The following is a 15886-nucleotide window of genomic DNA, read 5'->3' as shown; positions in this document are numbered from 1 at the left end:
AAATTCTGGGTTTTGAAGGCTCCTTTCAGATGACATCAGGAATTGAAGGCTTGAAGCTGAGGTTTGGAGCAGGGAGGAGGGCTCACCCTCATTCAAGAGTGCCCATGAGCCAGGGTGTCTTGGCATTTGTGTGTGCGCCCATGTGCTCACTCACTCGCTCACTCTGCCCCAGTCTCGAAGATTTCAGCTCAGTTAGACCTTCTGGAAACAGCCAACACCAGGGAGAGTGCCTCTGACGGAATTGAAGGCAGAGGAAAGACTAGTGGGGCAAAGACTCGGACCCGGTCTGCTTGCAGAAAGCGACCACCGAGCCTTGAAAAGCAGCTTCTGGGAAGTGTCTCGATTGCTTGAGGTATTTCTAGACATTTCAGGGCATGAAAACCCTTAAAGAAGAGAAAGTCCCCCCCGCCCCCATTGTTTGACCAGCCCGGGAGTCATTGTCCCCACCCTACCATTAAGACACCTTTGAGACCTCCAAGAAAACACAAAATTTGGGGTTGTGGTTTTGTTTGGTGTTTTTATTTTTAAATGATGAATTATTTTGAATGCACTGAGACAAATCAGTTCCCCCAAAGAAAGATTTAATGCTGACTTTCTCCCATTATGAAAAATGTGTGATCAAAGTTAAGATCCGTCTTAGATAAAACAATCAAATAAATTAAAAAATAATAAAGAAGATTTGCTCCAAAGGCATCCAGGGGGTGGGTGGCGAACCGGCCGTAGGTCTCTGCCGCCAGGACTCCCTCCTATCGCTTCTTCCCCGGCACTGTGGGAGGAGAGAGAGGGTGATGATGGTGTCAGGGTGGGAGACTGAGGCAGGACCTGAGCTTCCTCTCACTGTGCGCCATCCTTGCCACCGCCACCCCGACCCCCATCCTCGGCTGATCTGAATATCTGAAGCTTTGGAATAATCCATCTCTTTGAGCCTCAGTTTCCTCATCTGTACATGGGATAGTGGCGGCCCTGGGGATCCCGCCCCCTGTCTCTGCAGCTATAGACAGTCGAAGGGAAACCAGGAGGTAAGTATTTAGGGCTCTTTCTAGTCCAAGGGGGGGCTACCAGACATGACTGAGTTCCACCCTAAAGCAACTCTGCGTTCTTCATCACAGATGCAGGTGGTGGAGAGAAGGCGGGCGGGTCTCGTGGGTTTGGTAATGAGTGGTGTCCACAGTGACTATTCCCAGAAAGCCACTCCTTGGCCCTGAGGACTGTCAGCAAGAGGTAGGGATGTCCAGGTGTCCCTTTCTCAGAGTGTGGTCCCCGGAGACAACAACCCCAGAACTGACTGTAGTGGCAGAACCGAGGGGAATGGGGGTGGGAGTGGCCTGGGTGGCAGGGAGGGATCTCACCCTTGCAGTCCGGGCCACTGTGGGCGCCCATCTGGTCTCTCTTCCCCGCGATGCAGCCCGAATCAGTTTTCTCCTTGGGCTTTTGTCCAGGGCCAGTGGCCTTAGGGTCAGCAGCAGGATCTGCCTCCATGGCCTCCTGGCCTTCTGTGGAATTGAATCTTTGCTGAAGGTGCTTCGGGTCCGTCTGCTCACTCTGCTGCTTCGAAAGCACGCCCTGAGGAAGGCCCTGCAATGGGTGGAAATAGCTTGAGCCTCAGGAACCCTCACCTGAGCCCAACCATCCTTCATAGCGCCCAAGTGAACTGACTGCTTGGGTACAGGGTCCTGGCTCCCAGCCTCGCCGCTTGCTGATTCTCAAGGGGGCCTCTTCTGACAGTAGGTGGAGACCTGTGCATTGCGGCTGCCTGGTGTCCAGACCTGACGCGTTTATGTGGTTCCTGCACTGCTCACCTGTTCGTGATGATCCGAGCCTGATCTGGGGCCAGAGCCAGCCGGTGGGTGCGAACGACCTCCTAGCGGGGACAGGTACAAGAACAGAAGGAACAAGAGCACTCGGGACAGCCCTGTCTGCGGGTCCATGTTGCTGGAGAGGCGGGCGGAGGCTGCTGCTACAGCTGCTGCTGTGTCTGGGGTCACGTCTCACCTCCTCCTGGTCCAAGGGCACTCTCCTGGGGCCTGGCACCCACGGCCTTTTATCCTGAGCCCGGGTGCCCGCAGGCCCTGCCCTCCAGAGTTATCTCAGATTTATCAGCCACATCCCCACCCGCTGAGTTCAGGGCAGGGGAATGCACCCCTCAGCTCCTGCAACCAGTACTCGCGGGGGGGGGGGGGGGCTGGGGAGAGCAGGCCTTGTATAGAAATGAGCCTGGCCGGGGACAGGAGCTCGAGGAGCAGGGTGTGTGTGTTGGGGGGGCGGGGACACACATGTACCAACAGCTCCCTCACCTCCCACTTTCTCCTTTCCTGCAAAAACCCCAGGACCTTAGCGGGGATCCCCCTCACCCCCAACCATTCCTGGAGAAGGAAGGGGGAACCCCAGCCCACGGAGGCCCTACGCAAGCGCAGGGTGCACTGGGTGACTCAGAGGCAGAACAGCCCCAGGGGACACCCCACCACCGCAGGGTGTCCTCCCGCAGGCGCCAGTGGGTCTCCCCCGGGCCCTGGTCGCTGTCCGTGGTTCTGATCTCCCTGAGCGAACTCAAGGCAAGAGGTCCTGCCCCAGCAACGCTGGTCCAGCCAGAAAGACAAGCGTGGGACCCCTCCTGCGCCTCCCACAACCCCCTGCCCCAGGATGCTGATTCTCCAACGTCACCTGATTAAAAGCCTGGGTATGACAAGGAACTTCTGGAATGCTGACCCTGCTTCCAACCCTTAAAGGGGAGAGCTGATTTGGCTGGAATTTTGAGAGGCAAGGCCTAGAGATGAAGTCATTCAGAAATGCCTTCTATCGCATCTCCTCCAGGTGCCAACACCTCCTCTCCGTCACCAAGCCAGCGCGTAACGGGAAAGGCAGGCATAGCCGGGCGATGGTTATCTATGTGATGGGATGTGGGGGGTGAGGGGTGCCCTCATCTGCTCATCCGTGATCTCATTCCCATTAGCAGATGGTCCGGACCCCTCATCTGTGATTACAGGGGAGGCTCCAAAGAACAACGGCCCCGGGAAGAGGCGCAGCGGGTTAAATCCCCCCGACAGCATGCGTGACCCGTGTCACCGCCCCTTCCAGGGAGCTCGTGCTAACGCGCAGTCGGACGAGGGGCAGGGTTGCCCAGGAGGGGAGGTGGGTCATGACACAGGCGGAGAAAGGGCCGTCAAGGGCAGAAGCCGTGACTTCTAAACAAATCTTGCCTCAAAAAAAAAAAAAAAAAGCATCTGCCAGAAACGGAGTGAGAAAAATACTGTCCCTGTTCCGCAATTTTCAGATGAGGAAACCGAGCTCAGAGGCGTTCGTTCGCACACACCACACGCCGCAGAAAGAATAGGCAGGCTGCCCGCGGTCTCCGCTGGTTGACTGGTGGGCGCCAGCACAGGGGGTCCTTGTCCAGTGCAGCCCGTCTGAGGCCAGCCATGGGGCTGCTGGCCTGGTTTTGCTGTTGTTTTCTGGACCTGGACCTGGAGCTGAAATATAACTGAGGCCTAGACGTTATCTCTAGGGAGGAAAGGACATGGGGTCCGAGCAATGTGACCAGGAATATGCTAGGGGAGGAAAGGCCGCCCTGGGGCGAGGTCCCACCCTACAGTTGCCTATTTGGGAGGCCCCTGGGAGTTTCTGCCCTGATGACCTTCTGTACCTGGCCCGTCTCTGCTCGTGTCTGTCCAACTGCCTGCCACATGGGAGACAAAATCGCGCTCGGTTGAGAACCGTGGTTTTAGATCTTTTACTAACAATAAAAGCCCAAGAATGAGGCTGAATGAGAGGCTATGTGCGTGCTCACGGGGCTCTGTGATAACGCGTTACCCTCCCAACAGTCTTTGGTCACAAAGGTCAGGATAATGGGAACACCTGGGAACAGCGGGGGGCATCTGTGAAAGAGCCGTCGCGTGCAGGGCTCAGTACGGTGACCTTGTTTATCACGGTGAAGTGCGGTGGCTGAGTCGCGGGAACATGCTCCTGAGGTTTCGGGAACTGCGGGGTGAAGTCGGGCCGTTCATAGAGATGGAGGGAAAACCCGTCGGGGAACTCGGTGACAGCAAGTGGCTTGGGATCTAGCATCACGGCGGACGTCACCAAGTACCTCTCAGAGCTGAACGTCAAGCGGCAGGGCCCCCACCAGCCTCTCAGCTCCCTGCTTCCAAACGTGAAATCATCTGAAGCTAAATTAAGGCTGCGGAAAGCGCAGCTCGGAAGCAACGCCACGGGGCCTTTCCCCGCCTGGAAGGACAAAAGCCCCCCGACACTAGAATACGCTGCTGAACGGGCGAACCTAACGGAGGCATCGCAGGGAAGATGCCGGGGCGGGAAAGGTAAACAGGTGGAACTGAACATCTTTGCTGCACGGCCGGGTGGGCCCAGCCCATGGGCTGCTAACCCGCAACGCGAAATCCTCCCGCGGCCGAGCGGTCAGGGGCTGAAAGCCGAGGCCTGAGTTCACAGGCCTTACAGCAGCCGTGGGCCTCCCCCTTCCAGGAGACACGCGTCCAAATAAGCCTCTGCGTTCGGAACAACTTACTGCTACGAGCAGTTCTTTCCAAAACCTACCGTCGCGAAGAGTCGACGGCGCTCAGACTGACCGACGCCAACCTGGAAAAGCAGCTGCGAGGCGCAGCGTCATCCCCAGCAGCCCACGGACTCGCCTCGCCAAAGAGCAGCAGTCCCCGCCATCGCAGCAGGGCTGAGCTCATGAACTGTTTCACCAACTACAGCAGCTAAATTTTTTTTTAACTTAACCCTCACCTGAGGATATTTTTTCCATTGCTTCTCAGAGAGTGGAAGGGGGAGAGACACATGGATTGGCCGCCTCCCGCACAAATGCCGACGAGGCCAGGGAATCGAGCCTGCAACCGAGGCACGTGCCCTTGGCCACAATCGAACCCGGGACCCTTTAGTCTGTGGGCCGACGCTCTAACCGCTGAGCCAGACTGGCTAGGGCCAGGCTAATTTTTAAGTTGACAATTTCGTATGGCCCGCAAAATGATGTTATAAAGATCCAAATGGCAGAAAAACGGTTCCCCACCCCTGCTTTAGAGGATGACCTGAATGCAGCAGCCCCTAGCGTGAGGGGTCATTGAGAAGAACAGGCACTCGCTGGCTTAGGTCCTGCAGACACTCTGGAAGGGGAGGGAGGGAAGGAGCCGAGAACAGAGGAAGGGCACAGGGCAGAGCGGGGAGCCAGCCAAACCTGGGGGGGTCACATTCATGAATGGCTTGGAGCTGGGGTCACACACGAGGATGAGAGCATGAATGGCTGTCCCAGAATGTCCACATGAGGGATATTAATAGAGCTGTTCGAGGAGGGGACACTCCGTGCTTGGGGAGGGTCAGACAGGAGCAGGGCCGGGTGTGCAGGGAGCAGGCCCTGTGACAGCCCCGCCACCGGAAATGGGGGAGGCATTGGCAAGGCACCAGAGGCCCTCTGGCTGACTCTTGTCCCCTGACGGGAGTCCCCGGTGCAGGCTCACAGTCCCAGGCCCTCCGTGGCTAGCTACAACCTCCTGAACATGGTTGGAGACCTGGAGCTGGGTTTCCTCCATTTAAAAAGCTGCGTGGAACAGTGTGAGGGACTAAGAATGTCACCAGGTGTGACAGGGAAATCAGAAAGGGGCATTATACTGGGTTGAACAATGTTCCCCCAAATTCATGGCCACCCAGAACCTCAGAAAGTGACCTTATTAGGAAATAAGATCTTTACAGATGTAATTAATTAATATGAGTCAGACTGGATTAGGGTGGGCCCTGAATCCAATATGATTGTTCTTATAAGAAAAGGAGAGCCACAGAACAGACGGGGAAAGCCACGCAGAAACAGAGGCAGCCAGGCCGGTGTGGCTCAGCTGGTTGAGCGTCGCCCCCATGCACCAAGAGGTCGCCAGTTCAATTCCGGGCCTGAGCACATGGGCTTCAGGGTTTCGGGCTCGATCTCCCAGTAGGGGGCATGCAGGAGGCAACCGACGGATGTTTCTCCCTTATCGGCGCCTCTATCTCTCTCTCCCTTTCCCTTCCTCTCTCTGAAATTAATAAAAACACATTTAAAAATTTTTAAAAAATACAACACAGAGGCAGAGGTGGAAGTGATGTGTCTATAGGCCAAGGGACACCGAGGACCTCAGGCAACCACCGAAAGCTGGAAGAGACAAGGCAGCCTCCTTCCCGAGGGCCTTCAGAGAGAGCACGGCCCCGCCGACACCTTGATCTCAGGCTTCCAGCTTCCAGAACTACGAGAGAATCAACTTCTGTTGTTTTAAGCCACCCGGTCTGCGGTGCTTTTGCCACAGAGAAGAATGCAGCCATCTTCTATTTGCAAAAGGTCTTTGGACAGGGGTCCTGGGTCCTTAATGGGGCAACACTGTGCAGCGAGGCAGAGCTGGGGCCCTGGAGTCAGCCTTCCCGGGTTCGAATTTCAGCCCCGCCTCTTACTAGCTGTGGCAGATTGAACCTCCGAAAACGGCTGCAAGATCTCCCAGCCAGCATGCTCTTCTTGAAATGGATCTTTGAATCTCCTCCCATCAAAAAGTGGATACGGCCTGGGCAGCGAGGCTCAGTGGTTGAGCATCGACCTAGGATCCAGAAGATGGTGGTTCGATTCCCGGTCAGGGCACACGCCCGGGTTGCGGGCTCGATCCCCAGCAGGGGGTCGTGCAGGAGGCAGCCGATCCATGACTCTCTCATCATTGCTGTTTCTCTCTCTCTCACCTTTCCTTGCTCTCTGAAATCAATTTAATTTTTTAAAATATATCTTTATTGATTTCAGAGAGAGGAAAGGAGAGGGAGAGAGAGAGAGAGAAACAGCAATGATGAGAGAGTCATTGATCGAGCCCGTAACCCAGGCATGTGCCCTGACCGGGAATCGAACCCCAATTGCCTAGATCCTAGGTCGACGCTCAACCGCTGAGCCACGCCCGGCCGGGCAAAATATATTTTTTTAAAAAGAAAAGTGGATACGGTTCCCTTCTCTTGGATCTGGAGGAGCTTGTGACTGTGGTGGAAGTAACGCTTCCTGATGACTTCTCAGGAAGTAACTTCAGCTTTACTCGCCAGAACGTTTGCATTGGAGCCCTGAGCAGCCTCGGAAGCAGTCCCACTGCCCTGAGGCCACCATGCTGTGAGGAAGCCCAACTAGCCCACCCAGAGATGCCCTGAGGACATATGACGAGAGAAATGGCTGGCCAGCCCCCACCTGCCCCAGCTCCAGCCGCCAGCTGACTGCAATGGCATGAAAAAAGACCCAGAGCCAGAAACCCCACAAACCTGCCCAAACTCCTGACCCACAGAAATCATCAGAGAGACTACACTGTTGTTGTTCTAAGCCAGTGAGTTTTGGGTTATGTGGGAACTAAAAAAATATTAATACTTTTCCTCCTACCATTTAAGTTCTTCTAGCTGGGCTAATAATCATATCAACAGACCAATTAACAGGAGAAAACAGAATTTTAATGCATGCTCATGGGGAATTCACATAAGCATGAAAATGTCAAAGACAATGAGGCAACGCTGGATATATAAGACATTTTTGGACAAAGGAGAAAGCGGGGATGGAGTATTAGATTTCAGAAGTGAGAATGGGTGGTTTACAGGTTGCTAGACAACTCAGAAACAATGGGACACGGGGCATCTAACAGGCCCTCTGCCTGGGTGAGTTTTAAGTCTCCTGTCCCCTGAGTTTAGCCCCTGTCACAGCTCAGCTGCTCTCAGCCTCAAAAGCAAACAGGAATGAATGGAGGGGACTTTTATAATCATCCGTTTCCAACCACCTCCTTTAAACAGAAAATGAACCTGAGGCCCAGAGAGGTGAAGCCATTGGTCCTGGTTACACAGCCAGCTTCTTGCCTCCCTCCTTCCCTCTGTGGATGAAAAGGGGCCACCTACTGAACCCAACAAGCTCAGGGGAGGCCAGCGTGGCGGGCCCTGCAAACGCAGAGGGAAAGTAACCGCGTAGGATGGTCTGAAGATAAAAATTCCTAACTGAAAGCCAGTCATGGTGATAGTCACATCCTGGGCCTGTAGCTTCCTTGACAAAGGTCAATCTTGACCTTAAGCGAGCCCGTCTATTATCTTTTGCATCTAAGATAACATACCTTTGAACTGTCAGAGTGACCCCCCTTTTCCAGACCCCTCAGGGCACAACCTCCTACTAGAGCAGAGACCACAGAGCCCCTCCCCCCTTATCTTGTTCCCGGACACTATCTCTGTGGGCCGAAAGTGTTCATTGCTAACTGTCCTGTACCCAGCAATGTAAAAGAAATATGTGTCTCTCTGTTTTACTCTTTAAAAAAAAAATAAAAATGTTTTTATTGATTTCAGAAAGAGGAAGGGAGAGGGAGAGAGAGACACACACCAATGATGAGAGTCATTGATCCGCTGCGTCCTGCACGCCCCGTACTGGGCATCGAGCCCGCAAGCCGGGCATGTGCCCTGATAGGGAATCAAACCTGATCTCCAGGCTCATGGGTCAACGCTCAGCCACTGAGCCAAATTGGCCGGGCTCCGTTTTACTCTATCCAAACCCAGAGGCCTCCCGCTTTGCTTTCTCCCGCCTCCCAAATCCACTGCCAATGATTTCCTGTTACCCCCTTTACGGCTCCTGCTTTGAATCTAATGTGTAAAATAAGCTGTAAAACTGCCCCTCTCCGGAGCATTTTCTCAATCCAGCGAGATTTTGCTTTCCGGCAATTGTCGTCTGTTTGGCTCAAATAAACTCATAAAAATTCTCTAGGGCTTTGGCCGTTTCTTATGTTGACACTTCCTTCCTGTGCTCAGACACTCACCGGAGGTTTCTAAGGGCCCTGCAAACACGGGGTGTCTCCGAGCACGTCCCACGTGCCACGGACGCTTCCGAGCCCTGAAGTCTATCGTCTCCCTCATGGCGACATCTGGCTCATCGACGTTTACATTTGTGACACCGCGTCACAGAAAGGCCACGTGCCTTGCCCAAAGCCCCTGGCACACAAGCGGCGGTGCCCGCGACGGTGGTGGCACCCACCCCACTGCTCAGTCCTCAGGCCCTGCTGTGCTGGGCCCTGAGATGCAGCCCCTTTCAGTGAGCTTTGCAGCCTGGGGCCTAGAGTGGGCCTGGGTGGGCATGTGTGTAGCCCCTCCCCACCCCACCCTGCTCTGTGGACACTCATTCCAGGGGCTTTGGTCGGGGAAAGGCCTAGGCCCTGTCCCCTAAGACCAAGGCCAGTACACACACAAACCTCAGGGTCTGCCCAGCCTGGACCCGGCATTACTGGTGTCTGGAGAGGCTGGGGGCTGGGGGCTGTCAGCCGAGCCTCTGCTCAGAACAAAGCCAGGGAGGACTCAGGGAATGTTCCAGAGCTCAAGAGGCCCAGCTCCCCGCTTAGGGCTGTTAGGGGCTCAGGATGGGGTGTCTCTTCCTCTCCCATTCTCTTTTGCATTGAGCGCCTACTATGTGCCGGCCATAGAGGGCAACTGGAGAAGTTCTCTCCAAGGATGTGACATTAAGGCTTGAAGAATGCGGAGGAGCCAAGATTCCAGGGGACAGTGATCCCGAGGCAGACGGAGGGGCTGGGACCAAAGGGCTGGAGCAGGGAGGGAGAGAAAGGCTAATTCACAGCCCCCAAAAGAAGCCCACATCCTATCCCTGCCCCCTGCGAATGTCACCTTACCAAAAGGACTTCACAGATGTGACTGAGTGAAGGAACCTGAGACGGGGAGAGTATCCTGGACGGTCCAGGTGGCCCTCAGTGCCATCACAGGTATCCTCATAAGAGGGGTGCAGAGGGAGATTTGACACACGCAGAGCTGAGACGGCTCCGTGACCAGGCAGACAGACAGAGGGTGGAGGGGTGCAGCCACCAGGAGCTGGAGGGCACCAGGCTTCTCCCCAGAACCTCCCAGGGAGTGTGTCCCCTGCCCCCAGCCACACACACCCTGATCTAGCCCAGCGATATTGAGTTTGGGCTCTGGCCTCCAGAACTAGGAGAGCTCCGCTGTCTTTAGGGAGCAGGTTTGGGCCATGGCAAGGCTGGGAGGGGAGCTGCGGAGCTAGGTTAGGGTGGCCGTAGGTGGGAAGGGTTCGGATTTTGTTCCTGGTGTGTCCGCCCACCCGCCTTTTCTCTCACTCACCTCCTCCCTTCTCCCTCTGATGCACCCCAAGATTTCCTACCCCCTTTTCAAATCATTTGCAGTAAGCAGGCATCAGCTTTGGAATTGTAAACACATTTTTAAATCTTTGAAGGAAAGAAGGGGGGGAAAGCAAGCCCCTTGGCCCATCTTTCTCTCTCTCCTTGTCTCTGCCATCCTCTCCTCTCCTCAAATGTCCCTGCGCTGGAAACCGGAGGCACCGGGCAGAAGCTGTGCCCGCCTAACTCCTGGCTGTCAGCACCCTCTGCCAGCAGGCCTGTCGCAAACTCTCGCTGCTGATAAATCCTCACAACCTGTTTGTCTGGGGCCTGGGGCTCTGGGCCTGATAAGCCGGGCCTGTCAGCACCATGTCCACACTTGCTCCCGGCCGGGCCACCCAGAGCCCACCCCTGGCCTGTGTTTCCTGCTGACTGTTTACAGCCAAGCCCTGGCCACTGTGCCTAGGTGGGGCCACAGTCACCTTGAGATGACCCCTGAGGGCCAGGCTTGCAGCAGCAGGATGGAGGACAATTCACGCAGGATGTGGAGTGGGGCCAAGTGCCGTTCAGGCTGCTATTTCCAGATTCCTCCACGTGGGGCACACGAAACTCACAGCATCCCGGCCCTTCCTAGCCCCCCAGCCAGCCCAGGGTGTGACCTTGACCCCTGGGAGATGCTTGGCACTGTCTGAGGCATTACTGGTTGTCATAATTAGGGAGGGGGTGCTACCTGCAGCTGGCGGGTGGAGGCCAGGGATACTGTTAAACATCCTACACTGCACAGGACGCCCCGCAACAGAGAATTATCCGGCCCCGTATGTCGGTGTTGCAGAGGGTAAGGAACTGTGAGCTGGAGGACACGGGAATGGGGCCTCCGGATGCCTCGCCCAGGGATGCAGAAGCCAAGGCTAAGCCCTCCCTCGGGGACCAAATGGCTAGGAGAGGCCAGACTCCCCAGCATCTCCCAGGCTGGCTCCCCGCGGCCCAGCCAGGCCCTGCCCCGCCCTGCCTGCAGGCACCAAATGCAGGGCCCTCCTGACCCTGCAGCCTCTCATCCTGGGAATGTCGTAGGAAATAGTAGCTGTTCTCCGAGAGGGGATTACACAAGCTGGGCGCTGTGCCAAGCGGGTTTCTTCCGCATAGTGTCTCTACACGCAACTTCGAAGGGAGTGGTTATTACAAACTCCACTTTACAGACAGGAAAACTGAGGCCCAGAGCTATTAACGGACTCACCCAGGGGCACTGTTATGGTCATGTTGAAGCCCCAACCCCCAGAACCTCAGAATTAGCTTATTTGGCCCTGGCCGGTTCGCCTCAGTGGTTAGAGTGTCAGCCTGCGGACTGAAGGGTCTTGGGTTCAATTCCTGTCAAGGGCACGCACCCCGGTGGCAGGCTCCATCCCCGGCCCTAGTCGGGGCGTGTGCAGGAGGCGGCCTCTGGATGTGTCTCTCTCATATTGATGTTTCTCTCTCTCCCCCTCCCTTCCACTCTCTCTAAAAAAAAATCAATGGAAAAAGTATCCTCGGGTCAGGAATCAAAAAGAAAAAGGGAGAAAAAAGAATTAGCCTGTTTGGAGATCGGGTCTTTACAGAGGTGGTCAAACTTAAGTGAGGTCATTAGGGTGGGTCCCATTCCGATAGGATTGGTGTCCTTAATGACCGGGGAATTTGGACACAGAAGTGTGCACACATTTGAACAAGAAGGCAGAGATTAGGGTGATGGGTCCACAAGCCAAGGACCCCAAAGATTGCCGGTGAGCCGCCGGGAGCCACAAAGGGGCCGCAGACTATCTCTCTCAGTCCAGAAGGAGCCAACCCTGGGCACTGTGGTCTTGGAATTCTAGCCCCCAGGACTGCGAGACAAGAAATTTCTGTTGTTGAAGCTGCCCGGTTTGTGGTCTTTAGTACAACAACCCTAGCAGACAAATACAGTCACATCGCTGCTAGGGGTGGGCTCAGGGTGGAGCCCAGGCCTGTCCAATTCCAGTCTCCGACCATGTTCCAATTACTCCTTCGGGGGCGGCCACCCTGCATGTAACAGGTCCCTGGGAGTAAGGCTTTAGCTTCCAGAAGCTTCATTTGGTTGCTGCTCATAACACCTAAAATAATGCTCTAAAGCCCACATTTAATCGCTCTAAGCAAGCACCATCCCAGGCCGGGTGGTGGGATGCTTTTTACCCCCAGGGAATAATGATCCTGGGCCACGTGGCTCTGGAGGTCTAAAGCACAGCCTCAGGTTTCCCAGTCTGTAAAACGGGTACAGCAATTGTGTTCCCCCCCATGGGACTCATGAAGATCAAGTGAGATGATCCCTGTAGCTGCTCGGCACCGTTCTCGGCTCATTGCAGCCTCTCACTAGCCAGCTGCCGTTGTGATTATTACTGTTATGATGACTCGTCTTAAGTCCCCTTAAATTTCATCTCCGGGGCCCCTCTGACATTTTTCAGCACCCTGCCCTGTTCCTCAGAGCTGGGGCTCAGGATACCTGGGAGGCTCAGGATGGGGGTGCTGGGGCCCACGCACACACTTTTCTTCGCATCCCTGAGGAAGTCACATGGGTGGTCACAACTCAGAGCGTGAAGTGCTGTCAGCAGCCCCGTCACATTCCGGGGATGCTTCAGGGCTGCCAGCGCGATGAGAGCCTAAGCTGCCATCGCACAGGACAACCTGTAACCCCCACACCCTCACCCCCCCCCCGCGGCCACGTGCAGGATAACCTGTACCCCCCCTGCTGCGGTCGCACAGGGTAACCCGAAACCCTGCCCCCCACCCCGGGCACCGTTAACTGGGCACCATTAACCACGCTCTGGAGCTATTGCCACCAGGCCACCAGCATCTGTCCCAAGATGGACCATGCTTCCATCCCGGTAGGAGACCTAGAGAAACTCTCAGGAAAGATGGGTGAGCAGCCAAGGACAGGCGCCCCGAGCGACCCCGCAGGCCTCCTGCTTCCGAGAGTGAGGCTGGCCTTGCGCCAGGCCCTGGGTCTCAGCAAACATCTACTCACCCTGACCGTGAGCCTGGCACTCTGTTGGGGCCCCAACAGGGCCCTGCCCTGGAGGAGTTGGTAGTTGAGAAGGAGAGAAAGACCAACCCTTTTTCTGTTATATTCTGTTATATTACTGCGTTATTCATTGCAAAGGCCAGGTCTCACGACGTTTCCCACCAAAACCCAGAAATAAAAATAGGAAAGTAACAGAGGAGCAGGCCCCGAGCCGTGTAATAAACACCTGGCGCGCAGGCGAGGGGAAGGGGGTGGCAGATGGCCGGCCCTTTGTTTTCTATAATTTTATTTTTTGCAAAGAAGTAACACATGTTCACAGTAATAAACAGGAAATCAAACTTTTGAACCGGGTGCACCACCTAGAACCCCGCACCTCGGCTCCGCTCCCCTCTGAGCCGGACACCGGGCCAGTGCTCGCAGCTGCTCCATGGGTAAAACACCCACACCCGGCGCACACGGCTGCCTAACTGCACATCAGTATTTTGCATATTTCTACTCTTTGACTTAAATTCTTAAGCTATTCAATCACTAAAGCCCTAAAATTACCAAATAATCTTAGAGATAATCCTATACGAACATATATTGACTTAATAGCATAATCGTGTAACATAAAGTCCAAGCCAGGATGCTTTTGAGCATGAAGTAGGTGATGTTAAAAACCGGGCAATGGACAGAAGCCAGGACTGCCAGGCACACATGTCAGGAGAGCCAGCCAGCAGCCAGTGAGGAGACGACACTGCCCAGGGACCCTGTTCCGGATGTGCCCCCTCCTCCCACTCCCCTCCTACCTACCTGGTGGCCCAGGCCTTCTTTGCCCAGGCAGCCCACCTGCAGAAGGGCACAGCCATTTCCCCAGGTCTCCAGGCCCCTGTTGCCCCACAGTGACCAGGGCTCTGCCCTCTCAGGCTCCACCTCAGGGACTCCGCGTGTTCCCAGCCCCTCCTTTGTGCCAGGCACTGGAGTTGGGGCAGTGAGCGGCCAGCGGTGGTTCACCCGGAGCTCCCGCCCCAACCGGGCGAGCACACGGGCATGGGGAGTGTGAGCAAAGGGAAAGGGTCCTGCGGACACAGAGGGGGGACTTAACCCGGCGTCAGCCTGGGCAGCCTCTCCGAGGAGGGGACGCTGCGTTGAGTGATGGGCGCAGCTGGGCGAAGAGGTGGGCAGCCCCCGGTCAGAGGAACTTGGCGTGTCGGAGAACGGAAGACGCCTGGGCAGCTGGGGTGTGGGGCGACAGGGAGGAGGCAGGGCTGGACCTCAGGGGGGCCTTCTAGACCCTGTCCCCAGGGCCATGACCTGTTGTTAGAGGAATTTCAACGGCTATAATGACAAGATCTAATTTGTCACCCTCCCTGCTCTGAAAAACAACTTGGGGGAAGCGGAGAGGCAAATGGCAAAGTCTTAGACCCCAGGCCAGGGTTGGGGAGGGGAGAGGGGAGAGGAGCCGGCTCAGAGCCGGGGCTGAGAGCTCTGGCACCCCCCCCAGCTCCCCTGGGCCGCATCCCTGAGGGCTGGGGTGAGGCTTAGGGACTGAGGAGGAGACAAAGAAAGTCCAGTGATAGGGGGCTTCAGCGACCCTGGGGCACAGGGGCAGAAGCCCAGGCCCAAGTGGGCATGGACACCTGGCCCCTCACTGGGAACACCCCAGGCCCCGCCCTGGGAGCACCAGGCGTCAAGGTGGATGCTGCTTGTGAGGCCCCCTCTCCCCCCAACACACATACACCCCCCACCCCTCGAATGGAGCAGAAAGCATGGGAGGCGAAGGGACAGTCAAAAGAGGAACAGCACAGCAGAGCGGTCAGGCAGTGCCAGGAGTGTGTGGCGCAGGAGCGGCTGGAGCCAGCTCCGGGATTGTGCCGGCGGCCGGGCGGCCGGGGACCCGCGCTGGGACCACCGCCACCGGGCGGTCCCGTTGGCCTGCAGGCTGACCTCACTGTCCAGGCCCGCGGGAGCCCTTCCTGGGGTCACATTCCGCGCTGAAGAGCCCTTCTCCAAGGCCTCGGTTGGCGCCAGTGTCTTTTTAGGAACCAAGGGTCTAATTTTAGTGTCCAGGCCTTCGACACCTCTCGAAATAGCTCCCTGTTTTCCCTCTCGTCCCTGCCCCTCCTTGGAGAAGGTGAGCCCCCCACATCCCCGTGATCTGAGTCAGAGAGCACAGGCCCAAGGCCTTGTATGGGTTTGGGTGGAGGGACCCGTGTCCCTGCCGTGTGTTCCGTGTGACCAGACTCGCCCCGGGAGAGGGCAGCTCACGGAGCCCACCCGGCCGGGTTCCCACAGCAACGGCATCAGCCGGGCGACCCTGCCTCCTCCCTGGGGGTCTGCCATGCTCAGGGGTGGCACGCGCTCCTGTGGCCCAAAGTCAGGTCCCCTCCTGCTTCTCGACTCAGCCCAGCCGGTGTGGCTCAGCGGTTGAGCATCAACCTATGTACCAAGAGGTTGCCAGTTCGATTCCCGGTCAGGGCACGTGCCCGGGTTGCGGGCTCGATCCCCAGTAGGGGGGTGCAGGAGGCAGCCGATCAGTGATTCTCTCATTGATGTTTCCATCTCTCTCTCCCTTCCTCTCTCTCTGAAATCAATAAAAACACATTTTGGGTGGAGAAAAAAAAGAAATCATAGCTCAGCTGCCACCTTGACCCAGGGAACCCCTGTTTTCTGTTTCACAGATTCTGTGCCATTTTTGTGTCAGTAATACCAATTGCTAAGTCTGTTCGGACCACTTGCTGTGTGGCTAAGGGCTTCTTGGGTATGCTTTCATTTAATCCTGTGATTGTCCCCAAGGTTGTGAGGCCACCAAGGG

At 56.2% G+C, this 15886-nt stretch overlaps 1 protein-coding gene across 1 annotated transcript; it reads right to left on the bottom strand.

Moving 5' to 3' along the window:
- Positions 1 to 509: 509 nt before the first annotated feature.
- Positions 510 to 14236, bottom strand: LOC308560580 (uncharacterized protein). Its single transcript, XM_081144611.1, has 4 exons — positions 13885 to 14236; positions 1657 to 1861; positions 1350 to 1575; positions 510 to 766 (listed from the first exon to the last, which is right to left on the bottom strand). Exons 1-4 carry the CDS (start codon positions 13938 to 13940, stop codon positions 747 to 749), a joined length of 507 nt encoding a protein of 168 aa, XP_081000737.1. The 5' UTR covers positions 13941 to 14236; the 3' UTR covers positions 510 to 746.
- Between the last annotated feature and the right edge of the window lie 1650 nt (positions 14237 to 15886).

The sequence above is a fragment of the Miniopterus schreibersii genome, assembly GCF_964146895.1.
Source record: "Miniopterus schreibersii genome assembly, chromosome: 8".
NCBI lineage: Eukaryota > Metazoa > Chordata > Mammalia > Chiroptera > Miniopteridae > Miniopterus > Miniopterus schreibersii.
The sequence above is the reverse complement of the archived record's forward strand: the minus strand, read 5'-3'. Positions and strand labels throughout refer to the sequence as shown.